The sequence below is a fragment of the Cinclus cinclus genome, chromosome 13, assembly GCF_963662255.1.
Source record: "Cinclus cinclus chromosome 13, bCinCin1.1, whole genome shotgun sequence".
NCBI lineage: Eukaryota > Metazoa > Chordata > Aves > Passeriformes > Cinclidae > Cinclus > Cinclus cinclus.
The window spans coordinates 20,659,730-20,685,076 of record NC_085058.1 but is presented as its reverse complement, the minus strand read 5'-3'; the positions used below and the strand labels follow the sequence as shown (position 1 = coordinate 20,685,076).

Genomic DNA, 25,347 nt, shown 5'->3' with positions numbered 1-25,347 from the left:
ATAACCCGAGCAGAAAACTGAAATTGAGAATAAAACTGTGACTCTGGCATTTCCCCTCCACGTCCCTGAGGCAGCAACGGTGCTTTAGCAAACATAAATTTTAAAATTTGGGATTTCTCTCTACCGGTTCTCAAGAAGGAGACTTCTAAGAGTGATCAATGAAGAGGTTTGGAATGACTTTATTTCCTTATCTCCCATCTCTTTAAACTCTTCCTGAGTCAATCTTGCTAATGAAGGCATCACACAAACCCAAGCTGGCTGCTGTGCACCACGAAACCCTCGCAGTTAGTTACCAAAACACACTTATTCCATTTGCCACGCTAAAATTAACAAGGACTCCAGCGCTGGAATCGCATCTTAAACCTTTGATCTCGTTATGTGGGAAGCAGAGTTTGAAAGGATAAAAAAAAAAATAAAAGAAAAAAAGGCTTAAGGACTACACAGCTCAAGCAATACAATATTGTCTGAAGATAGCCAAAAAACGAAGGCCAGAGGAGGATTTAAAGGAGGATCTGAAAGGTCCTGACCCACCCAAGTCGGAACACACTCGAGATCTGATCTTTCTTTACCTGCTGACAGCTCCTTAAGCATGTAAAAATGAAAGCGCACGATACCTTTGATACACAGAAAACCGAGACCTACCAAACCTCCGGGGAGCGACCCAGTATTTCCTTAGTCATACTTGACATAGCCCGTAGTTTATGTTACACATTTGACACGCTTGTTACAGTACACGTTTAATATCCACCTGGTTTGTGCCGTTCCCGCTAGGAACTTTAAAGGAGGAGGCAGGAGGTGAATTAAGGACCCTATGACAACTGAGAGCAAACTCCGAAACTTTTTAACACCTTGCAGGGTGTGCAGGGCACAGCCTGCACCCACAGCCGCAGAATTCCGGGAGGTCTTTCCCTTGGATTTTTGGGCGGATGCCTACCACCCCCTATCCTATTTTGTTCCTCAAAATCGCCGATTTTCCTGCGCGTTAGCGAATTCAAAGTTCCGCCTTCGGCAGAGCTGCTCCCGCTCCTCCCAACCCCCCCCCCCCCTAAATAAATAAATAAATAAATAAATAAATAAATAAATAAATAAAATATTAAAAAAATATAAAAACGGCCCCAGAAGCAGCGTCCCCCGGCCGGGGATGGCTCGCAGCGCCCGGCTTGCTCGCATTTCTCAGGATGACAGGGACCGCCGCCAGCTCAACACCGCGGAACTCCTCCACATCTGCTTGTGACGTTCTTTATTTACCGGAGCCGCGCTCGCTCCCCCCGCTGTCACCGCGGCCACGGCCGCTGCCCGGGGCTCGCTCCCTACGCCGGACAGCCCCGAGAACTTCGCGGGGCTCCGGGGCTCCGTTCCCCCGACCCCTCCCCAGCCCCGTTTGACGCCAGCGCCGCGCCCCGCGGGGGCTCCCCCGGCCTCCGCCCCTCAGCTCGGGGCGGCGCGGCCCGAACCGGCGGCTGCGGAGCGGAGCCGCCCGCGCTGCCCCGGTTACCGGCGGGGCCGGCCCGGCGGAGCGCGGCCGGCAAAGAAGGAGGAGGAGGAGGAGGAGGAGGAGGAGGAAAGGAAGGGGGGGGGGGAACGCCGAGGGGAGGCAGCTCCGCGCTTCGCTCCCCACCCACCCCTCCCCTCACCCCCCGCTGCCGGAAAGGCTCCACCGCGGCCGCGCCAGCAGGGCTCGTCTCACCGCGGGTCGGTCTCGGCCGCGGCCCCGGCGGCGCCGCGGGGGGACCCGGAGCTGCGCTTTACCTTTAGTTCCGCACTGTCCGCCATCTTGCGACTCTGCGCGCAGGCGCAGTGAACCCCGCCGGGACACCGCCCCCCCCCCTCCGCCACCGCCCCGCCCGCCCGCAGCGCGCAGCGTTTGAATCGCGGCGCCATTTTGTGCCTCCTCAGGGCGAGGGGTCCGCGCCGCTCCGAGCTCTCCTCCCGGGGCAGCCGCTCCCCCGGGGCTCTGGCTGCGTGTTCCCGAGCAGCCCCGGGGATGCCGTGAGGCCTCCGGCCCGGCCGGGAAGTTTCGCCGGGCGCGGTGCGGCCCCGGCCCGTGAGGGGCGCGGGTCCCTGCGGCCGCCCCGGCTCCCCTCAGCCTTGCGGGCGCGCTCCGGATCGCCGCAGGGAAGCGGTGTTCAGGCATTCCTGCAGTCATAAATAAATTGGTTAAAATCCGATTTTACAGCTTCGCTTCCTGCTAGTCAATCGGTGGGTTTAAGACCTTTAGGAGTGAGTGAAATGGAATGGGGCCGGGGTACCTCAGAAGTCTCTCTGCTCCTGGTCTGCTCCAAGCGGGAAATGGCTTTTATTCCGGGGAATTATAAATTTTATTTCCCTGGGCTACTGTGGAGAAGCTCAGGAGTCATCGGGAGCATCCCTGTTACCAAGGAACAGCAGTACAGGTGTTTCAGGAGTCCCAAAAACAACAGAGTTGGGATCCAAATGTATTCGTTCCGTGCCGATTTTTAGTAAAATTTGTGTTCTTCCAGCAGCAAGCCAGATAGTGAAGAGGGGGAAAGACCTACCAAAATTCTGCCTGGCAGGATGATGCCATCAGATGTGAATTTGGATGGATTAAATATTAGTATTTTAAGTCACTGCAGCTTGATTTCAGCTTTTTTCTACCCGTGTGTTATTCTATAAATATAGATCACCATGACAATTTTTCTCCTTGGCCTTCACCTTAATGCACAGAACGGAGCAAAGAAGACAACATTTCCTACTTTGCCATGAAATCCATCACCCTACATTCGGAAAGCGCTTACGTTATGGTCATTGAAAAACAAAATAAAACTTTAATGGCTCGATTCCAGATTAAAACAAGGCATGCTGGGTTCCAAGATAACCATGAGCGGTAATTACAGAATTAAAATTTGTAACGTTTGACTCAGAGGGTTACCCAGGATTTAAAATTAGGTCGTTTGTGTTAAGGGAAGAGTGGGAGAAAGGTGTCAAATGTGTTTAAGGAACTTTTTGATATAATGCTGTTTATTGGTAAGAATATTTATGTGGGATCCTGAAGAAAACAACTCCTGGTAAATAGGGATGACAATGGAATCCTATCAGGATGTGTCACGTTCCATTGATCCAGGATAAAATTGTCTGGATTTTGACCAAGGTGAACAGGACACATAACCAAGAAAAGGAGCATATGTAAATTAATATATATTAATATATATATATATTTATATGTATTAGTATCTTTATATTTGTTATCTTTTTTTATATATTTATATACAATTCATATAAGCTCATCTATAAATTCAACAAACAGATTTTTTGGATGGCACCTTGCTCGTGGTAGGGACATAAATGAAATCCTGATCTGCTGAGCAAAGCAAGCAACTCTCATCCCTTCCCAAACATTCCACTTCCAAGCACTTCACCCAGAAATATTCTCCAGACCGACAGAAAGAAATCGGGGCGACTCCTCGCTGTCACCCCTGTTTTTTCTCCATCCCATTTCCATTTCCGGAGCCCACTGCTCTCCTGGAGTTCTGCCACGTTCAGCTCATGAAAGCGCTCAGAAAATGAGCAGCAATTAAGGGAATCCTGCGTGTAATGAAGACTTCTCTCCTGGTTTGGGGAAGGGGGCAGGGTGCTCGGCGAGATAGCTAAAGAAATAAAAGTCAGATGACTCCAGCACGCCCACGGCTCCCAGAATTAGCCCGTCTATTTCGGTGGTCTGAGCCAGCCCAGTGGAGAATTTGGAATTATTAAATCCATGTCATAACCGTGATCTGATGTGATCGATGAGTTCCTGTCAGGCTGGAAGAATTTGGCCGAAGAACATCTAAAATTGTGTGGAGACAAATCCTTGCTTTATTTCAATTATTTTTTTTTATTGTTATTTTTTTCCCCCCTGAATGAGTCTGCTGCGCAGCAAAAACAGCTTTCCCTCTGCTTCTTCACTTCCTACCAAATTCAGTGGGATGTGGACGTGTGCTTGAAGTGTTTTGCTAAATCATGGCATATCACTATCAAACTTGACACGTAGCCATAAACCACAGAGTCCTCTCCCAAAACTTGCTGTAAAGAAAACAGCCTGAGAATGCCTTCGGCTGCATTAAAATAAGGAAGAGAACTAAAAGAAAGGGATTCCAAAAATCAGGTTCAAAACGAACCTGACAGTGTTTTTTTTATGGACAAACCTCACCCAAGCTCTTCATTTTTGGGTATTTTTGGGTTTTGGTTTTTTTTTATCGTCGCTCCCTCTTCAGTGCAGAATATACTGGAGGATGGAGAAGGAACTTAATGAGAAAAACAATCTGCACTTCTATTTTTAGACTATTATTTACATGTAGTGAAATTTTGTTCCTCCCCGCTGCCGAGGCTCAGATGATGGTTTATTGCCAAAAAAAGCTTTTTGTCATTTCCAGAGGTGCTCTCAGTGGCTCCAGCGGTGGCAGCACTCAGATCCCTCAGGATTCTCTCTCCATTTCCAAATGGAGATTGGAAGTTTTGGGATTTTTTTTTTTTTTTTTTTTATTTCCAAAAGATAAATACTGGTATGCAACTGGAGTGGGGGAGAACAGCCCCAAAACAATCCTCCAGCTTTTCTGCTTCTGACCTAAAGCTACAATTTTTTTATTACTATTATTTTTAACCTCTGTGGGGAGAGAAAATGAAAGCTCAAGACTTCCCCCAACCCTCCAAAATTTCAATTCTCAATTTGCCAAAGTTACATTTCCCCCCCTTTTTGGGCATATCGCAGTAAAATAAGATTTGAGAATCTGCCTCCTACCCACATTTCTTTTATTTTCCTCTTCTGTAACTTCCCCAAAAATGTATCACATCACACAACTCACATGCTCAAAGCCGTGTTCAGGCACAATAATAATATTAAAGCAGATATGCATTTTTTTTTTTATCTGTGAACATGTTGTTTTCATTAGTCCGAGTATCCAAGAATTTTCCCTCTTTGCCTAATAATCCAAATTTACTCTTTGTTTAAAAGTAATGTTAAGGGCATTGCGGAGCCTGAATAAAACAGGTTTAATGGTAATTTAAAAATTTAATGCTGATTAGAAAATAAACTTCCCTGCCTGTCTTATGAAAATTCCCAGAGGGGGAACTCAAATGTGAATTGAAGGAGCGATCCTGGAGCGTTCTGGGAATGTCACCTCAGCAATGGCTCCATGGAAAGCCCATGCAAATGAGTTTGTGCAATCATTTATTACGTGTAATTGTTAATTACGTGAGCAGTGCCGTGGAGTGACACGTCCCTGTTTCCTTGTTTTCCCCTTCACCAGGGAAAAATGTCCAGGGAAAAATATCCAGGCTGTGCTCACACGAGGGGGGTTCACACCAGTGAGCCAACGTTGGGTTGGCACAAATCCTCCCGTGTTGCAATTCCTGCAAATTTTACCAAAAATTCCATTTCTCGCCTCGTTTTGGGACTGCCCTGCAGGCTCAGGTTGTGTTCCTAGCCTGGAACGACAGAATTCCAATTCCAGCCTGAAATGACAGAATTCCATCCTGCTCTGGAATGACAGAATTCCATCCCTGACTGCAATGACAGAATTCCATCCCTGACTGCAATGACAGAATTCCATCCCACTCTGCAATGACAGAATTCCATCCCTGATGGGAATGACAGAATTCCATCCCTGACTGCAATGACAGAATTCCATCCCTGATGGGAATGACAGAATTCCATCCCTGATGGCAATGACAGAATTCCATCCCTGACTGCAATGACAGAATTCCATCCCTGATGGCAATGACAGAATTCCATCCCTGACTGCAATGACAGAATTCCATCCCTGATGGGAATGACAGAATTCCATCCCTGATGGCAATGACAGAATTCCATCCCTGACTGCAATGACAGAATTCCATCCCTGATGGGAATGACAGAATTCCATCCCTGACTGCAATGACAGAATTCCATCCCTGATGGCAATGACAGAATTCCATCCCTGACTGCAATGACAGAATTCCATCCCTGACGGCAATGACAGAATTCCATCCCTGACGGCAATGACAGAATTCCATCCCTGACGGCAATGACAGAATTCCATCCCTGACTGCAATGACAGAATTCCATCCCTGACGGCAATGACAGAATTCCATCCCACTCTGCAATGACAGAATTCCATCCCTGACGGGAATTACAGAATTCCATCCCTGACTGCAATGACAGAATCCCATCCCTGATGGGAATGACAGAATTCCATCCCACTCTGCAATGACAGAATTCCATCCCTGACTGCAATGACAGAATTCCATCCCACTCTGCAATGACAGAATTCCATCCCTGACTGCAATGACAGAATTCCATCCCTGACGGGAATTACAGAATTCCATCCCTGACGGGAATTACAGAATTCCATCCCTGACGGGAATTACAGAATTCCAAGCCCAGCTCCCTGTCTCTCCCTGTCCCCAGCCCTGCAGCTGTAGGGCCATGGCCATGGACACCACAATGAGCTCCTTCTTTCCCAGGATTTGCATTCCCGGGATGAAATGGGGGTGGGAGGGGCTCCCAGTGTCCCCCCGTATCCCCCAGTGTCCCCCATCCCTGTTTGTACTGGTCTGGGCCACCTGCCCACAGGAATACCTGGATGGGGTTTGGGACACTGGGGACACTTGGGCAGGGTTTGGGAACACCTGGGGACACCTGGGCAGGGTATGGGGACATTCAAGACAGGGATTTGGGACACCTGGACAAGGTTTAGGGACACCTGGGGGCACCTGGACAGGGTTTGGGGACAGCACTGGGGACACGTGGGCAGTATTTGGGAACACCAGGACAGGGTTTGGGACATTGGGGGCAGGGTGAGGGACACCTGGACAGGGTTTGGGGACACCTGGGGACACCTGGGCATGGTTTGGGACATTGGGGACAGGGTGAGGGACACCTGGGCAGGGTTTGGGAACACCTGGGGACAGCTGGATGGAGTTTGGGACATTGGGGACATCACTGGGTACACCTGGGCAGGGCTTGCGAACACCTGGGGACACCTGGGCAGGGTTTGGGAACACCTGGGGACAGCTGGATGGAGTTTGGGACATTGGGGACATCACTGGGTACACCTGGGCAGGGTTTGGGGACACCTGGGGACACCTGGGCAGGGTTTGGGAACACCTGGGGACAGCTGGATGGAGTTTGGGACATTGGGGACATCACTGGGTACACCTGGGCAGGGTTTGGGAACACCTGGGGACACCTGGGCAGGGTTTGGGAACACCTGGGGACAGCTGGATGGAGTTTGGGACATTGGGGACATCACTGGGTACACCTGGGCAGGGTTTGGGGACATATTTAAATAAATGTAAATACATATATCTACAATATAGAAATACATATATGTTATAAATCTATTTCTCATATATCAAATATAATTTAAATACATTTTAACAAACATACGTATTTCTACACATTCAATATTTTTCCCCAACATATTCCAGTGCAAAACTTTCCCTACATTTTAGAAAAAAAGTCCCCATTTTCCACCCAATCCCTCTTCCAGCATTCCCTGAGTCATGGGAACAGAGCTGGAGAAAAAGCTGAGCCCCAGCAGCGAGCAGAGCTCATTTCAGATGGCTCATGTGGAAACAACCCGGCTAATTACAGCGCACTAATTACCTGAAAATTCCATGTATGCTGTTTTTCCACCGGTCAATAATGCCGTTTTTGAACTCCTCGTTGTTCTCATGGCCTGCTGCAGTCGCGTGGGCTCCAAATCCTCAGTTTTGGGCTCATCCCTCGCTCACCTCGGGACTGGGGATGGGATTTTTAGGAAAAGTTTCACCTGCAGATCTGATCTTCACCTGCGCTGCATCTCAGAAAAAAAAAAATCATTTTTAATCGTCTTTTAAATAAGAATTGCAAGATTCTGATTTAGCATCCCATTATTTCCTCCTGCCATCAAAAATCCTGAAATTTGGGATCATCCTGATTTGGAAGAATTTCATTTCCTCAGCTCTGATCTTCACCTGTGCTGCATCTCAGAAAAAAAAATTCAATTTTAATCATCTTTTCAATAAGAATTCCAAGATTCTGATTTAAGAACCTGTTATTTCGTTCTGCACATCAAAAATCATGAAAATTCCTGGATTCTTGACTGGGATCATCCTGATTTAGAAGAATTTAATTTCCTTCAGCTCAGACCTTCACTTGTGCTGCATTTCAGAAAGTATTTCCATTTTAATAGTCCTTTAAATAAGAATTCCAAGATTCTGACTGAGCATCCTGTTAAGATTTCCTCCTTGCATCAAAAATTTTATTGTCGTCATTATTATTATTATTATTATTATTATTATTACTATTTCACTTTTTTCACCGAATATTTGCATTGACATAAAATGTTGTTTTATTTTTTTTTTCCTGGAGGGCGTGGGACCAGTTCCAGTTTTTCACGGGGCTGTGGAAGTGGAGCCTTGGTGTTCTCTGCTGCCCCAGATGAGGGAGGAGAAGGAGGAGAAGGAGAAGAAAGAAGAAAGAAGAAAGAAGAAAGAAGAAAGAAGAAAGAAGAAAGAAGAAAGAAGAAAGAAGAAAGAAGAAAGAAGAAAGAAGAAAGAAGAAAGAAAGAAGAAGAAGGAAGAAAGAAGGAAGAAGGAAGAAAGAAGAAGAATAAAGAAAGAAAAAGAAGAAGGAAGAAGAAGAAGAAAGAAGAAAGAAGAAAGAAGAAAGAAGAAAGAAGAAAGAAGAAAGAAGAAAGAAGAAAGAAGAAAGAAAGAAGGAGAAAGAAAGAAGAAGAAGAAAGAAAGAAGGAAGAAGGAAGAAAGAAGAAGAATAAAGAAAGAAAAAGAAGAAGGAAGAAGGAAGAAGAAGAAGAAAGAAGAAAGAAGAAAGAAGAAAGAAGAAAGAAGAAAGAAAGAAGGAGAAAGAAAGAAGGAAGAAGAAGGAAGAAAAGAAGAATAAAACAAGAAAAAGAAGAAGGAAGAAAGAAGAAGAAAGAAGAAAGAAGAATTTCTTATCAGCCCTGGAGGCCTTATCGGAGCCCGGCAGCTGGGACAGAGGGAGGGACGGGATGAGGGCTGGGCAGAAAACATCTGCAAGGAAATAAAACTGGGAGAGAAAATGGGGCTTCTGCAACCAAAATACCTCTTGTGGTACCCAAAATAATTCCTGGGGTGCCCAAAATAATTCCTGGGATACCTAAACAACTCTCGGGACACCCAAAATGCCTCCTGGGACACACAAAATGCTTCTTATGATACCAAAAACACCACCAGGGACACCCAAAATAACTCTTGGGATACCCAAAACGCCTCCTGGGCACCCAAAACAGCTCCTGGGATGGCCAGAAGACTTCTTGGGACACCCAAAACAACTCCTGGGACACCCAAAATGCATTTTATGGCACCCAAAATGCCACCTGGGACACCCAAAGCAATGCCTATGACACCCAAAACAATTCCAGGGACACCCAAAACACCACCTGGACACCCAAAATAACTCTTGTGACATCCAAAACAACTCTTGGGACACCCAAAAATGCCTCCAGGGACACCCAAAATCCATTTTATGATACCAAAAACACAACCTGGGACATCCAAAACAACTCCTGGGACAACCAAAACAATTCCAGGGACACCTTCCCTCAGGATCCATCCCAGGATCTGGAATTCCATCAATCCCTCAGGATCCATCCCAGGATCTGGAATTCCATCCTTCCCTCGGGATCCATCCCAGGATCTGGAATTCCATCCTTCCCTCGGGATCCATCCCAGGATCTGGAATTCCATCAATCCCTCGGGATCCATCCCAGGATCTGGAATTCCATCCTTCCCTCGGGATCCATCCCAGGATCTGGAATTCCATCAATTCCTCAGGATCCATCCCAGGCTCTGGAATTCCATCAATCCCTCAGGATCCATCCCAGGATCTGGAATTCCATCCTTCCCTCGGGATCCATCCCAGGATCTGGAATTCCATCCTTCCCTCGGGATCCATCCCAGGATCTGGAATTCCATCAATCCCTCGGGATCCATCCCAGGATCTGGAATTCCATCCTTCCCTCGGGATCCATCCCAGGATCTGGAATTCCATCCTTCCCTCAGGATCCATCCCAGGCTCTGGAATTCCATCAATCCCTCAGGATCCATCCCAGGCTCTGGAATTCCATCAATCCCTCGGGATCCATCCCAGGCTCTGGAATTCCATCAATCCCTCGGGATCCATCCCCAGAACTCGTCAGCTCCGGATGTAAATCTCCCTGTAGGGAGCAGGGATCATTCCGAGGCTCAGCCCTCCATCCCATCTCAGCTCCCAGCCACCTCCAGCTTCCTTTGGAAAAACAAAAAACAAAACCCAAAACAACCCCAAACCCCACCTGCACTTCCAGCCTTTTTCCCATTCTTTCCACCATTCCTTTGCCCATGACCGTTTCCTTTGAGGAAAACAAAAAAAAAACCCAACCAACCAACCAAACAAACAAAAAAACCCCCAAACCCAACAATTTAAACCCAGCCTAATTCCACCAGTCCCGGCCCGTTGTTCTCACAGAACCCAGCTGCAGCCAGGTTGTGATTTCCCACATCTGGTGTTTTTACGCCTTGTTTTCGTGCCAGGGGTTTCATGGAAGGTGTTGCACAACCCTCGGTGTCCCGGAATTCTGCACGCTGCCACGGTTCGGAGCACTCCAGCCCCAATCCCACCCGGGGTTTTTGTTCCTGGGCATCTTTTAGCCCAGCCAGACACGAAGATCGAGTGTGGGGTGGCTTCCTCCTTTCACAGCCAGGCTCAGTGCACAAGTTCATGGAATCCTGGAATCCCGGGATCACCTTCCACTGTCCAGCCTGGCCGTGGGCGCTTCCAGGGATCCAGGGGCAGCCACAGCTTCGCTGGGAATTCCATCCCACCCTCATGGGGAACAATTCCTTCCCAATATCCCACCCAAATCTCCACTCTGAAGCCATTCCCTGTGTCCTGTGCCTCCATCTCTTATCCCAAATCCCTCTCCAGCTCTCCTGGAGCCCCTTTAGACCCCTGAGATATTCCCAGAACCTTCCCTTCTCCAGGCTGGACGACCCCAGCTCTCCCAGCCTGTCCAAAGAGCCCTGCAGAGCATCCTCGCCCACCTGGGAGCAGGGACAGGCAGGAATTTGGTCGTGGCAGAGCTTTGCTGTGCCAGGAACAGATTTCCTGGGACACTCCACAGCTCTGCCACAGGTGAGACTCTGAGAACTTTGGAAATTTGGAAATTTCCAGCCAGGTACTGCTTTAAATGAAAGGCTCCAAATCTCCCAGGTCAGATATTCTGTGTGCAGTTTCTAATTTGGACCAGAGCTCTGGAAAACTCGATTAGAGCTGCGAAAAGGGAATTTTTACTGGGGAGAACGGAGCTGTTGCCAAGGTTTATTTTTTCAAGGGAGTAAGACCCAATCCTAGCAGTGGTTCCAGGGCTGTGCTGCTCTGGATGCCCTTGCAATGGTTTATGGCAATCACTCAGCCAGAGCTGGGCGGGCTTGTGGTGTTTGCTTTGGAAACCAGCCCCCAATGTGCTCCTCAGAGTGGTGCAGGCATCCCTGAAAATCCCTTTTCTCCCAGGCTTCTCCTTCCCCATCCCCTTTTCTCTTCCATTTCTCCTTTCCCCTTTTCTCTTCAATTTCTCCTTTCCCTTTCCCCTTTTCTCTTCCATTTCTCCTTTCCCCTTTTCCATTTCTCCATTTCTCCTTTCCCCTTTTCTCTTCCATTTCTCCATTTCTCCTTTCCCCTTTTCTCTTCCATTTCTCCACAATTAGCACATTCCCAAATCCATCCTACCCGAAAAAAACGAAGCATTTAAAGCTGGCAACAGAGCAACGACCCTAAATTCAGACATAATCACCACAGACACATCTCCTGCCAGCTCCCAAATTCCCACAAAATCCAGCATCAAGCCCCTGTCCAGGTGGAAATCTTCCAGGGAAAAGCACATCAGCTTCCTCCAGGGAGCCCACAAAGGTGATGGCGTGGAGTGACCCTCTCGAGGGAGCTTTCCATCCGTGCTGGATCCAGGCTGAGCGGAGCCATAAATCCAGGAATGCTTGGGAAAAGAGCAAATTAAAACGTGCTAGACTTGGCAGGGCTCGGGGGAGGTGTCACTAATGGCCCTTCCAGCTGTAGGCTGTGCTCCATTCCAGAGCCAGGATTCCCAGAAAGTGCTCCTGTCTCCTCTTCCAAAGGGTTTTCCTTTGGGGCAGGAGCTCTGCCAGGGGGTCAGGGAGGGGATCCTGGCCCGAAGGAGTGTCCCGGGAAGATGGGGGGACTGGAGCACCCCTGTTGGGAGGGCAGGGTGAGGAGATGGAGCTGCTCAAGCTGGAGGAGACATCTCCAAAACAACAGCAAGTGAGAGGAAAAATCTTATGTTCACATCTTAAGGCACAAAGGGAGCAGATCTGAACAATCCCCCCAAAATGAGATCTGAACAATCCCTCCAAAATCAGATCTGAACAATCCCCCCAAAAGGAGTAGATCTGAAAAATCCCTCCAAAATCAGATCTGAACAATCCCCCCAAAATGAGATCTGAACAATGCCCCCAAAAGGAGCAGATCTGAACAATCCCCCCAAAAGGAGCAGATCTGAACAATCCCTCCAAAATCAGATCTGAACAATCCCCCCAAAATGAGATCTGAACAATGCCCCCAAAAGGATCAGACCCCACAACTTCACTGAGAGTGAGAAAGGAGATCAAAGGAACAGTATTTTCTGCTTTTAAGGGGCAGGGGGAAAAAAAATCCCAAACAAACGGGAAAATGTGGTTTAAGTTTCCAGGAGAATCGCGGAGTTTGCTTCATGTGAAAATAAAAGTAATCGTGTGAGCGAGGCAGAGCTGCCCTGCTCGCTGCCTTCTCCCCACAGAACAACACACAAAAAGTTGTGTTAGCACCCAAAATCCAATCAATTTAATTAAACCCACATCTCCTCGCGCCTGGGCACCCCTGTTTATGCACAGCTCCTTGCTGTCCTGTTCACACTTGCCCCTAAAATGTTGGATTTCAACCCAAAGGATGCCAGCCAGACACATCACTGCTCAAATTAAATTGGTTTCAAAAAAAAAAAAAAAAATTAAGATAAGGCAAGGACTAAACATCACCTTGTTCTCAGCTAGATCCTGAAACAGCTGGAATTTTTCCCAAAAAAGATTTTTTTTGGGGGGGTGGGGTTTGCAGGCAGCCAACAGCTCCAGCACATTTTGGTCACACCTGAACATTCCAGGTTCACCTCAGATCCCTGGACAAACACATTCGTGGTGGACAGAATTCCCTGTGGGACCTCGGGATCATCTCCAAAGGGTCACAGCGGCGCTGGGATTGGGAAAAGGAAACGGGAACTCACAGCTTTGGGCTGGGAGAGGAGGAAGAGGAGGATCCCGAGAGGACACCCTGGGAAGGTGACGGAGCAAATCCTGCTGGAATTCATTCCCAAGGGGCTGGAACAGCTTCCCCGGGCACGGATCGCCTTGGCATGAAAGAGGAAATCAGGGATTTATTTACCTTGCCTCTAGCAAGGTTTTGGAGCAGCTCCCGCGGGATCCTGGTGGCCAAACCGAGGAGATGGGGGCTGGATAAGGGAAGCTGTGACCGGGACACAAAGTCCAGCTGGCACCCAGGGGTCGGGATTGTCCCCGCTGGCCGCGGGACAGAGCTGGGACCACTCCGGGAGCTGGGGAGGGCTCCAGGCTGGGACGGGACGGGCGCCGGGAGCTGCCGCTGCTCCCCCTGCGGCTCAGCCCGTGCCGAGGGGCGCCCTCCCCGGAACGAGCCCAAAAACCTCCCTCGAAACGCGCTCCAAACCCGCACGGGAGCGCCCGGCTGAGCGATGCTGCGGCCGCCACCTCCCGGCGCCTTCATGGAGTCCTGGAGTGGGACGGGAAGGGGTTAAACCCCATCCAGTGCCACCCCTGCCGTGGCGGGGACACCTCTCGCCGTCCCACGGCGCTCCCAGCCCGGCTTTGGACTCTGCCAGGAGCGGCCACAGCTCCTCTGGGAATTCCATCCCTGCCGCTCGCCGCCCTCCCAGGAAAAGTTCCTTCCCAAAATCCGTCTGAAACTCATCCACGCGGGGAGCGGCAGAGGTCTGGGGCACGCCCGCTGCCCAGTGGCACATTCCCATCCGCTCCCACCCCTCTTCCTAAACCTGGCACTCGGCATCAAACCCTCCCGAGGCCACCCCAGCCCAGGGAAAAAAAAAAAAAAAAAAAAAAAAAAAAATTAGAATTCAACCCCAACAGCCGCGTGCTGGCTCCAAGCTCTTCCCAAAGGAGGAAAATCGCTGCTGGGCTTTCTCCTGGGGTGGGTTTTGGGTGCCCGCACCCGCCGAGGTGGGAGCTGCTCTGCCGAGGGGACAGCAGGAGCCCCTGGGTGTCCCCCAGAGCCACCGCGTGTGGCGCCAGCAGGACCCGGGGGCAGCGGCATATGGGGACAAGGTCTGGTGCCACTGGCCTGAAAGAGCAGCTCCATCAGCTGCAGCCAGCAGACCTTCTGCTTCCCCCGATTCCACATTCAGCACAGGCTCCTTCCTGCTTTAATTATTAAAAAAATAAAAAATAAAAAAGTCCCGACTCCGACAGTTTATTTTCGGGGGTTATTACCGCATTCGACTATTTTGAGACTGAACAACAGCAGGGGAAAAAAAAATTAAAAATAAAAGATTTGAAGCCTTTCCCTCATTCTGCCGGTGAAGTTTAATTCACTCTAATTATTTCATATTACTTAGACTGTAATAGTTTCATAATTTCTAGTATATTAAGCACTTAATACGTTGTGTCATTTCAAGTCGCATATTAAATTCTGCAAAGCACATTTTAATGAGCGCTAAGTAGTGGGGAAATATTAATACAACCTAATGGCTCGTTTTGGTGCCCGTGTTGGGAGGCACCGCTGGGGCAGGTGGGCACAGCGGGGCCTGGATGAAATTATGGGCTGGCGAGACACCCAGGGCACCTCTTCCGTGGGGTCACTCCTGTGAGGCGGCACCCACGACCCAGAGAGGCACAAAACGCAAAGGAAAAGGAAAAATCTGCCCCTCTGCGGACTCCAAAATGGTCCGAAGGTTTCGTTCCCTCGTTGAGGGCCTCTCAGTTTAAGTCAGAGCCTTAATTCAGCTCCCTGGGTCACGCGTCCCCTCCGTGTCCCCCGCACTCACCTGGTGGAGGTGCCACCAGCCCCGCGGCTCCCGCTCAGCATCTCGTGTCACACTCAGCGTGTCCTGGGCAGGATGGCTGTGACCAAAAAATCTCAGAATGGCTTGGAGGAGTCCTTAAAGCTCATCCCATTCCACCGCCTACCACGAGCAGGGAATTTCCCGCTGTCCCGGGCTGCTCCGAGCCCAGCCCAAGCCAACCTAGGACATCCCAGGGATGGGGCAAAGAAACCCTCAGAAGTTCCTCTGAGACCCAGACAGACAAAACCCCAAAAACCTCATCTGGTTTTTTGCCTTCATCCCACCCAGCCGCGTGGGAAGGGCCCCCTCTTCCTCAGGGCAGGGCTGGGGGATGCTGCTCGGGCTGAGCTGACCCCCAGGTCGGACTTAGCTAAGAGCAGAACTGAGGAGCTGCACCTCCGGCTGAGCCCACGCGGTGGCGACCCAGGCCGCGGAACGGCCTAATGAGCCCAGGAACTAATTAACAGCGGCTCCTTCTCCGCGGAGCTCCCCGCGCCGGCTCGTAGCGGGGTGGCCAGAGCGCAGACACCTCCGCTGCCACCCCTGGCCTCGCCCCCTCCCGGTTCCAGGGATGCTCCTGGTCCCCGGGGTGCTCCTGATCCCCGCATCGCCTCTCCCGGTGCTCAGTGCCGCTCCCTCCCACCCCCGGAGCTCCCCCGGTGCAGCCTCACCCCGCCCCGCATCCCGCTCCTGCTCCTCCATCCCACTCCTCATCCCGCTCCTCCATCCCAATCCTGCTCCTCCATCCCAATCCCGCTCCTCCATCCTGGACCTGCTCCCTCATCCCGGACCTGCTCCTCCATCCCACTCCTCATCCCGCTCCTCCATCCCAATCCTGCTCCTCCATCCCAATCCCGCTCCTCCATCCCAATCCCGCTCCTCCATCCTGGACCTGCTCCTCCATCCCACTCCTCATCCCGCTCCTTCATCCCAATCCCGCTCCTCCATCCCAATCCCGCTCCTCCATCCTGGACCTGCTCCCTCATCCCGGACCTGCTCCTTCATCCCACTCCTCATCCCGCTCCTCCATCCCCATCCTGCTCCTCCATCCCCCTCCTGCTCCTCCATCCCCATCCCGCTCCCGCTGCGGTGCCAGATTAATTCTGGGTTAAACCCGGGTATTTCGGGTTAATAGGTGTGCGCGCAGCTCCGCTCTCCGAGCTCATTAGTGCCATACATTTCATGTGTGAAACGAGCATATAAATGGGCATTAATGAGCTCCGGCCGCGGCGGGGAGGAGCGGGCGGCACCCCCGGCCCATCCCCGGTACCGGGAGCTGTGGGACCCCCCCGAGCCCCGGGCCGGCCCCACGCACCAGGCGGCTTCTTCAAGTCTGTTTTTATTAAAGAACCAAAAATCACGTACAGAGGGGGCTGTCCCCAGAGCGGGCGAGCCTTGTTGTGCCTCCGGGAGTCGCGGGCCCGTTAAAGTGCCTTTACATCCAGAATTTACAGGGATGGGGAGGGAAGGAAAGAGTGGGGTGGGGGCGGGGGCGGGGGGAGGGGGGGATAAATATACATCATAAATAAATAAATTAATAAATAAATAAAAATCCGACAAATACTGTACCAAGAGAATCACAGTACATTTATATCCATTGCACATAGCCACTTTTGTTTCCGGGCTGGACGAGGGTGGAAGAAGCGGACACACAGGGAGGGAGGGGGGAGGCGGAGCGGGGGTGAGGGCCCGGCTCTCCCCCCACTCACCCCGGCCAGCCCGGGACCACCCCTCGCCCTGTGGCCCGTCCGAGGAGCAAAGCCGGGCTCCGAGTCCTCTATGTACAAGTGTCTCCTCGTGGGAATGGCTTGTGTGGGCTCTGCCCGCATGGCTTCGGGGCTGGGGGGCCCGGGGGGCGCTCACTGGGGCAGCAGCGGCGGCTTGAAGGAGCAGTTCCCCGTGCAGTGCCGCGGGGTCAGCATCTTGCACGAGAAGTGATGCAACGCGTCGTGAGCCTCTGCAAGGGAGCCCAGGAGTCACCCCCGAGCTGGCACCGAGCCCCCCGAGCCCCCCCGGACCCCACCCCGGTACCTTTTAGTTTCTGCTGGATGGCGTAGCGCGCTTTCCTCTCCTGGTCCAGCTCGTTGCACAGAGTGTCTGCGATGGGGAGCGGCGCTGACGGGCCCCGTCGGGGCTGGACCGCCCCGAGGGCACCCAAAGGGGAGGGGGACAGGGGGATGTGGGCACAAAGGCGTTCCCGACACGCCTGGGAAGTGTTTACGGCTCTGGATTTTTTATTTTTTTATTTTTTTTTAATTTTTAAATTTAGAGTGGAAGAGACTGCGAGAGGGAAGGTTCGTTCGCTGCCGTGTGAACGGTGTGCGGGGGAGCTCGAAATCGCGGGAGGAGTTGGAGGGCAAAAAAAGATAGAGAATAAAAAACAAACAAACAAAAAAAAAAACACAAAAAAAAACCCACATAAAAAAACACATCCGAAACAAACGAAAACAAAAAACCACCAAAACAAACCAAAAAAACAAAGAAAGAAAAAAAAAAAAACACGAAAAAATAACCAGAAAACGCCTCACCCGAACAAACAAACAAACAAAAAAGCATAAATGAATGAAATGAAATTCTTTAAAAAGGTAATTAAATAAAATTAAGTATTAATGGGGCCGGTTTTACCTCGGACGATCTGCAGCTGCTGCACCATCTCTTCCCGGTACGCCAGCTCCCGTTTCATCTGATCCTGGAAGTTATCTGTGGGGCCGGGGGTCAGCACCGCGCCCGCTGCGGGCTCCGCTCCCCGGCCGGGCCGGGCCGCGGGCAGGGGACGGGGACAGCGGTACCTTTCAGGCTCTGGAAGTCCCTCTCCAGCTTTTTCCTCAGCTCCATTTGCTCCAGGACCAGTTTTTGTAACTCATCTGTTTAAAAATACACGGCGGGGTTGAGGGGAGCCCGCACTTTTCCATCTGGAGGCGGCTCAGCGCGGCGCTAATCGCATCACGTTACATTAATCACAGGAGTTAATCACTCCTGCACAAAACACAAATACCTCGAGCCGCGGGGAGAGGCCGGGGGGTGTCACGAGCCCCGAGCCCCGAGCCCCGCTCCTCGCTCCTCACCTCGGGCCAAGTTCTCGATGTCCTTTTCCACAAGCTGCGTCCCGGTGACATCCATGGCCAGCCCGTCCTCACCTGCGGGGGTCAGAGCGGCGTCAGCCCGGCCGGGGGGGGCCCCGCACATCGCCCCGCAAAGCGGTGCTTACCTCTGTCGGTATTTACAGGGCTGGGATGAGAGACATTCCTTTGGTCCTGATAGGATTTTCTGTTCTCTAAATCCTCTGCCGCGGGGTGATTGTCTTCTTTATCTTGCTCTTAAAAGTTAATAAACCGATTTTCAACCATAAGCAACGAAAGTATGGTCCTGATATATCCTTAATTACATAATTACGGACAAAGCCCTCGTTAAAACCTTCTTAGCGGACATCCTAATCGCTTTGCCATTGGAAAGTAGCTTGTGGGCAGGAGCTTGGCCCATCCCCGCAGCACCGGCGGCATCCCCGGGCTCGGGGGGAGTGGGGGGACCCGACCCCGTTCCCCACCCGGATCCCGTTCGTTTCATTGTTTTTTTTTTTTAATTATTATTATTGATTTAATTTATTTTTATTTTTCCCGAGACCCCCCCCCCCCCCAAACGAAAGCGGCTCTTCGGGGTCCCCCCCGGTGCCGAGCCGCGGCCGCGTCCCCGGTGCCCGCGTTACCCTTGGCCTCGGGGGTGCAGAGGAAGGCGGCGGGGGCTCCCAGCGAGGCTGCGGGCTTCAGCGGCTGCAGGTGCTCCCCCCTCTCCGGCGCGAACACCTACAAAAGAGCGAGTCGTGAACCCCGCGGGGACCCCCGAGGGCAGATCCTCGCCCCCTCCCCGCCCGGCCCCGCACCTCGTAGGCGCCGCTGCTGCCGCTGCGCTCGGGGCTGCCATCGCGGACCTGGCCGCCCTCCTGCGCCCCCGCCTCGCCCGGCTTCTCCTCGGGCCCGGCGGGCCCGGCGGGCGGCGGCGGCTCCTCCGCTCCGGCCAGCAGCCGCGGCGGTGGCGGCTCCCGACCCTCGGAGGGGGCCACGACGGGGACGGCGGCGGCGGCGGCTTCTTCCTCCTCATCCTCCGGGAAGCGGTTGGACTCCACGTCCACCTCGGGCTCCTCGGCCGTGTCCCCCCCGGGGGAGAGCGAGCGGTAGCTGGAGCTGCCCTCGCTGAGGAAGTCCGGCGAGAGGTAGCCGGGGCCGCGGGGGCCCGAGCCGCCGAACGCCTCGCGGGTGCCGTAGAGCTTGGCGATGCTCTCGGCGTCCTTCACCACCGGGCGGAAGGCGGACAGGTAACTGCCCTTCCTGGGCAGCGGCAGCGGGGCGAGCAGCGCCTCGTCCCCGGAGCGCTCCTCCTCTCCCGCCGCCCGCGACAAGGCGCTGGAGCAGCGCTCGCCCTCGGCGCCGGCGCCCTCCTGGGGGGTTGCGCTGCTCCGGCCGCTGCCCGAGGGCTCCGAGCCCTCCAGCTCCCCGTGCCGCCCCGCCAGCCCCGCCGGCTCGGCCGCCGCCGCCGCCGCCGCCGCCGCCGCCGCCACCACCACGGCGGTGGCGGCCGCCTTGGCCGGGCTCTGCGCGGGGTAGGGCGGCACGGGCAGGCTGCCGGCGGCCGGCCAGAACACGGGGAACGAGGGGTACACTCCGGCGTCCTTGGCTGCACCGGGCTGGTGGGGCGGCTGGGCCGGCTGGTGCGGGTGGGGATGCGGGGGTCCCCAGAACATTCCGGGGGGCAGCGCGCCGCCCTTGCCCGCCTCGCCGCCCCCCGCGCCTCCCAGCGCCTCCTCCTGCTTCTTGGGGCACAGTCCGAACGCGGCGGCCGGGAAGCCGTAGGGGTGCGGGAAGAGCGGCGGCGGCAACTTCTGCAGCATCCCGAAACCCTTGCTGGGCACCGGGATCACCGGGTAGCTGCGCACCGCGCCCGCCCCGCCGTGCGCGCCCGCGGCCCCGCCGTGCGCCGCCGCCGCCAGCCCCAGCGCTCCGCGCTCGCCCGCCGCCTCCTGCCCGCTGCACCGCAGGCTCTTGTGCGCCGGGGCCAGCTCGGGGCCGGCGGGTGGCGGCGGGTGCAGGGTGGCCTTGGCGGCGGGGGAGCCGGCCCCGGGCCCGCCGGCTGCCGCCCCTTGCAGGGAGAAGGTCCGCTTGCGGGTGCCGCCGTTGAACATGGCCTTGACATCCTCCCAGGCGTGCGACAGCTCCTCCGTGGCCGTCTTGTCGCTGAGCTTGAGGTGTCGGCGCCAGGAGTTGAAGTTGGCGGCGTCGGGCTGGGTGTACTTGGAGTCCGGGGTGCGGTGGGAGTGGAAGATGAACTTGTTGGGCGAGAAGTACATGCTGCAGTAGCTGCACTTGATGCACTTGGCCCGGGAGCTGTTGTAGCGCGCCGGGATGAAGCTGCCCCGGGAGCCCCAGGCGCACTCGTGCACCACGTCGAAGGCGAAGTTCTCGGGCAGCTTGGGCGGCTTGTGCTCGCCCAGGAAGGACTTGCAGAGCCGCTCCGCCTCCCTCTTGGTGATCATGCCGCAGCGGCGGGAGGAGATGGGCATGGCCCCGGCCCGCCGCAGGATCTCCAGCTGCACCGGCGTGCACTGCACGCAGGTGATGCCCAGGGCCACGCGCCGGTTGTGGATCTCATTGTAGCTGTAGTTCTTGAGCAGCGTGTTGGAGATCTGCGCCAGGCACAGCCGCTCCTGCCCGTCGATGACCAGGGACACGATGGGCACGCCGTACAGGGAGGTCTCACCCACTTGGTTGGGCTTGAGGGTATTGGAGCCCTGGTACGGTTGCAGCTCTTGCTTTGAATTTGGGGAGGAGCTTGCATCTCTCCCATTTCCCATCTGACTGGCGATCGCCTCCATTCCCCCCCAAAACTCCCCTGCAAAACAAAATCGGGGAAAGGCTCAGGTTAGAGGCGCTCCCGGGACCCCTCCGCCGCTCCCGGCCCCGCCGCTCCCGGGGCCCGGCCGATCCCCGCTGCACGGCCCGGCCGCTCCTCGCTCGGCGCCATCGGCCCCGACCCGGAGCCCCTCGGGAGCTGCCGCAGGACCCTCCCGGACCGGCGGGGTCCGGCGGGGCCGGAGAGCATCCCCCGCGCCGCGGCCGCCGGTACCGAGCGCCGCCGCATCCGCCCGCCGGGCGCGGCCCCGGGAGCCCGGGGCAAGGACATCCCGGGGACGGGGGGGTGGGAAGGGGGGTCAGCACCTCCGCTTCCTCCCTCGCCGAGTCCCCGGGAGCTGCCGCGTCCCTTCCGTTCCCTTCCCTTTGTGCCGGCTCGCCGGGCCGTGCCGTGCCGGTTTGCGGCGGGCTCCGGGCGGGCTCCAACGAAACGCGCCGGAGGATGCGGCCGGCGCGTCCCGGGGGCCCGGACCGGAGCGGGCGGGCCCAAACTTGGCGCTCGGTGCCCTCGGGCGGAGCGGGGCGGTGGGCGCGGTGGCCCGGAGCCCCTTTGTCGCGTCCCCGGCAGGCTAAGATTAGGCACGGGCGGATTAGGGGCCGGGGCGGGCAGCACCCGCCGCACGTAGCAGAAGGGCAGCAGCGAGCCAGGCAAATTGGCTTAGCGGGGAGAGCTCCCGGTGCTTAAGCCGCTTCCGTGGTAATTACACAAAATAACGGGGAGCGACTCCCGAAAACGCGCCCCGCTTTCCGCGCCCCCCATCTCCATCCGCCGCCCGCCCGCTCGCACTCACCACGCCGCGGAGCCCGGCTGGACGTGCAGGCTCTGCTCGGGACTAGGGGCCGCAGCCCGGGGCCGGGGCCGCCATCGGCCGGGGGGGGCCCGTCCGCACCGAGCCCGTTCCCGGGGCAGCCGAAGCTGCGGGGCGGGCGGGCAGCGGGCGCGCCCTTCACCGACGCCTCGGGGCCGCCGCCCGCCCCGCCGCCGCCGCCGCGTCCGCCCGGGCGAGATGCAACAAGAGCGAGTGACCAGCCGCGCCACCGAGGGAGGATCCGGATCCGTACTTGGAGACGCTGCACATTGATCCGGTGACAGCTAAAATAACGGGAAGACACACCCACTTAGCACCAGCATATTTACATTAACGGCCTCCGGGACCCCGCCGCCGTCAATCACCGATGCGCTCCAGTCAATCACGGCGCGGCTTTAAGGCACGGAGGAACGGGGAGGGAGCGGGAGAGGGGGGGGGGTAGGAGGAGGAGGAGGGTGTGGGGGGCCGCCACCGAGCGGGGACCCGCCCGGGCTGCCCGAGGTAAGAGCGGGGATCAGCCCCGCACCTCACCGCACCTGCGTAGGGCTCCGCATCCCCGTGTCCCCCCCGCGCCCGCCTCCCGCGGTGCCGCCATCCCGGGGGGAGCGATGCTCGTTGAAAGTTTGCGTGGGGAGCGGGCGGTAACGAAAAGAGGAGCCCGTGGGGAGCGGCGGAGGGACCCCATCGAAATCGGGGATGCGCTGATACCGCGCATCCCTCTCGCAGCCGGGATGCGCGCTCCGGTGCGGGGGGCGGGTGCGGGAGCGGTACCGGGGCCGGGGGGAGGGAATGGGGGGGGGTGGGGGGGCGAACGACATCGGGCGGCAACGAAATCGCCGTGAGGAGAGGGCAGAGGGTGGCGAGCTCGTGGTTTTCGTTCGCCACGGGGGCTCACGCCACACCGGCAGCACCGGCCGACAGGACCGGCGGAGCGGCTTAGGGGACCCGGCGCTCCGGTGTCCGCCGGTCGTGCCGGCGTGGCGGGGGCCTCTCGCCGCATCCCTGCCCGGGTTGTGCTCCCGCATGCGGCGCTCGTCACGGCCACGTTAATTAAACTGTAATTAATCATCGCGTCCGGCCGCGATCGGCGCAATTACAGCGATCAAACAGAAGTTAATAACGGCGCGGATCGCCCCCAGCTATCACTTTTGTGTGTGTGCCCCCGCGCCTTCCTTCCCCGCCATCACCAGCGGCACCGGGAGGATGCGGCGGAGTCTCCGCGCAGCCAAACGCAGGTGCGGAGCTCCCCTCGTCTCCTCCGCGGCCGAGCCCAGCTCCGGGCCGCGCTCCCACGCGGGACAGCGGCCGCGGCTCCCCCCGGGCCGCCCCGTCGGGGAGGGGGGGACGGGGACCGGGAGCTGCGGGCCGGGCCTTGCGGCTCGGCCTTCCCGCAATGATCGCAACCCGAGCCGGTAATTATTCCTCGCCTTTTAATTATTTATCCTCCCCAGCTCGCCCCCCCCTCCCCTCCCGGAGCCATACGGAGGCAGGAGCGCGGTGAGCTCCGCTCGCCGCCGCGTTCCGGGCGATCCCGCCGCGTTCGCACCCGCGGAGCTGCGGGAGCGGACCGAGCCGGTACCGGGAGGAGAGGCGGGGTTCCGGGAGGACGAGGCTCTGCCCCGATTCCCTCCGCCGCGCCCTTGCCCGGTGCCCGCAGAGCTCGGAGCGGCGGAGGCGGCCCCGGCTCGCCCCGACGGCGGAGCGGAGCCCCCGGGACAGGGAACGGCCCCGGCCCCGGCCCGGCCGCGCTCCCCGCTCCTCGAAACCGCCCGTATCTTTTAACAGTTGAGTTGACTGCAGTTTTTGTCAGTTAATTAGGTTTAATTTACATAATTAGTACAGTATAAAGAGTATTGGGGATAATCAGGAGGTACGTCTCGCTTACTGTGTAAACACGGATTCGGAATTAAAAATCAGATGTAATTAAGGCGTGTGCGCGCGGCTTTTAATTGTAATGAATTTCTAATTAACGCTCAACGATAGCCGCACGCGAGAACCGGGACGTTTTGCGGGCGCCGCCGACCCCCAAACCGGGGACCCCTCCCCGGGGACAGCCCCGGGGCCGGGGGGCTCGGAGGGGCCGCGGCCGGCGGGGAGGGCGCTGAGCCCCGACGGGATCCCCCATCCTCGCCCGTTCCCCCGGCCGGTGCCGCCGGCAGAAGAAGCCGCTGGATAATTTAGGTTAAAACTTAGGGAGCCGTGTCACGGGTGTATAAATAAATAATCACGCGTGGCGGGCGCGGAAGGCCCCGCTCTCCTGGAGGGCTGAGCCGAGATTGCCACATAAATCACGGCGGTCTAATTCAGTGGAAGTTTAATAAACGCCTCCTATTGGAAATGAATGTTCCCCATTTAACAGTTGTATCAGCACCATATAAAACCATGACCCCAATAAATTTAATTTTAGAGGCCGATCAATCCGGGCTTCTCTCCATCGATCCGCGGCGGCTCTGCATCTCCGCAGCCTCTTCCGCGGCCCTTCCCAACGAGCGGGGGGAAGGAGCGTTTCGATTAGACTCTTTATTAGGAAAAGATTGCTCCGAGAGGCCTGAAAATTAAACGGTGACATTTTAATTACTGGACATTGACAAAGGGAGCGGGCGGCGGCTCTCTGCAGGCCGGGCGCACTCAGCCTGACCCGGCTGCTGAGCCCCCTCCGGGGCGGGGGGAGCAGCGGGAGCCGCTCGGGGCTCCGGGGAGCCGGGGGGATCCTCTCGGTGCGCCCCCGGATCCCTCCCCAGGGCTGGGCACGCCTGAGCCCCACCCCGATGTCCCTTCTCCGTGCATCCCCCTTCTCTGTGGTCCCCACGACACCCCCTCGTCCCCCGTGCCGGTGTGCCTCAGGTCCGGCCCCCGCCGCTGCTGTCACCTCGTCCCCTGCCCCTCCCCTCTCTGACCACCCAAACGCTCCCCTGAGCCTCGAAATCCCGATTTTCCTGGGCCGGAGGAAGGCGGTGTGCGGGATCGATAGACACCATCACTTTATTGATCAGGTGAAGGCAAACACCTTGGCAGGGATGGAGCAGAACGATTCCGTTCCCTCCGCCCGTGCCGTGCCGTGCCGTGCCGTGCCGGGGACAGCCGGGCACGCTCGGGGATGGAGCCGCACTCACCTGCGTGGGGGCCTGGCTGCTCTGCTCTCAAGTTTTCCTCCTCCTGCTGCTGCCCATAAAACCCCCAGACATCCATTTGCCATTCTACAAACACCTCCCGGGCTCTCCGGCTCTGACAAACCTTGAACTTGCACCGCGGGCCCGGCGCCGGGAGCAGCCGCGGCGGGGACCGGGAGGCAGGAGCCGCTCCAGGAGCTGGGAAGGCTCAATCCATAAATCCTGTCCTGGGCTGTTTTATGAGCAGAGCCTCTGCTGAAGGTAACGCAGCTCCTCGGCAGCCGCGCCGCTGCAGCTTCCCGATGGGAAAAGGCTCAGGATCACAGCTCGCTGTGGCTGCTTGGAGTTGGGAGAGACCTTAAAGCTCCTCTCCTTCCAACCCCACCTCCATGGGCAGGGACACCTTCCACCACAGCAGCTCGCACAACGCTTTTATATA

General features: G+C 55.8%; 2 protein-coding genes across 4 annotated transcripts in view; both read right to left on the bottom strand.

Moving 5' to 3' along the window:
• PIAS1 (protein inhibitor of activated STAT 1) overlaps window positions 1–7,722 on the bottom strand; it is a 57,679-nt gene extending 49,957 nt beyond the window's left edge. The window contains exons 1-2 of one of the 3 annotated variants that reach the window (XM_062501189.1): window positions 7,583–7,720; window positions 1,750–2,136 (exon numbers count right to left, since the gene is read on the bottom strand). In XM_062501189.1, coding sequence (XP_062357173.1) covers window positions 1,750–1,881 — 132 coding nt within the window. In that variant the 5' untranslated portion in view covers window positions 1,882–2,136; window positions 7,583–7,720. Of the gene's footprint in view, window positions 1–1,749; window positions 2,137–7,582 lie in introns of all 3 variants that reach the window. The other 2 variants (XM_062501190.1, XM_062501188.1) reach the window with 2 other exon arrangements.
• Window positions 7,723–16,764: 9,042 nt separating this feature from the next.
• Window positions 16,765–20,952, bottom strand: SKOR1 (SKI family transcriptional corepressor 1). The gene is made up of 8 exons (XM_062501487.1): window positions 18,967–20,952; window positions 18,793–18,889; window positions 18,298–18,405; window positions 18,155–18,226; window positions 17,879–17,953; window positions 17,715–17,789; window positions 17,121–17,186; window positions 16,765–17,046 (listed from the first exon to the last, which is right to left on the bottom strand). The coding sequence occupies exons 1-8, from the start codon at window positions 20,950–20,952 to the stop codon at window positions 16,949–16,951; spliced, it is 2,577 nt and encodes an 858-aa protein (XP_062357471.1). The 3' UTR covers window positions 16,765–16,948.
• Window positions 20,953–25,347: the final 4,395 nt, after the last annotated feature.

Bases quoted from the DNA above. Each gene is read 5' to 3' on its own strand.
- SKOR1 (XM_062501487.1), bottom strand. From the start codon at position 20,952: ATGGAGGCGATCGCCAGTCAGATGGGAAATGGGAGAGATGCAAGCTCC. The intron at 18,227-18,297 runs GTAAGCACCGCT...TGACCCCCGCAG, and splicing joins CCCTGTAAATACCGACAGAG to GTGAGGACGGGCTGGCCATG. The intron at 17,047-17,120 runs GTACCGGGGTGG...GCTCCCTTGCAG, and splicing joins CATCCAGCAGAAACTAAAAG to AGGCTCACGACGCGTTGCAT.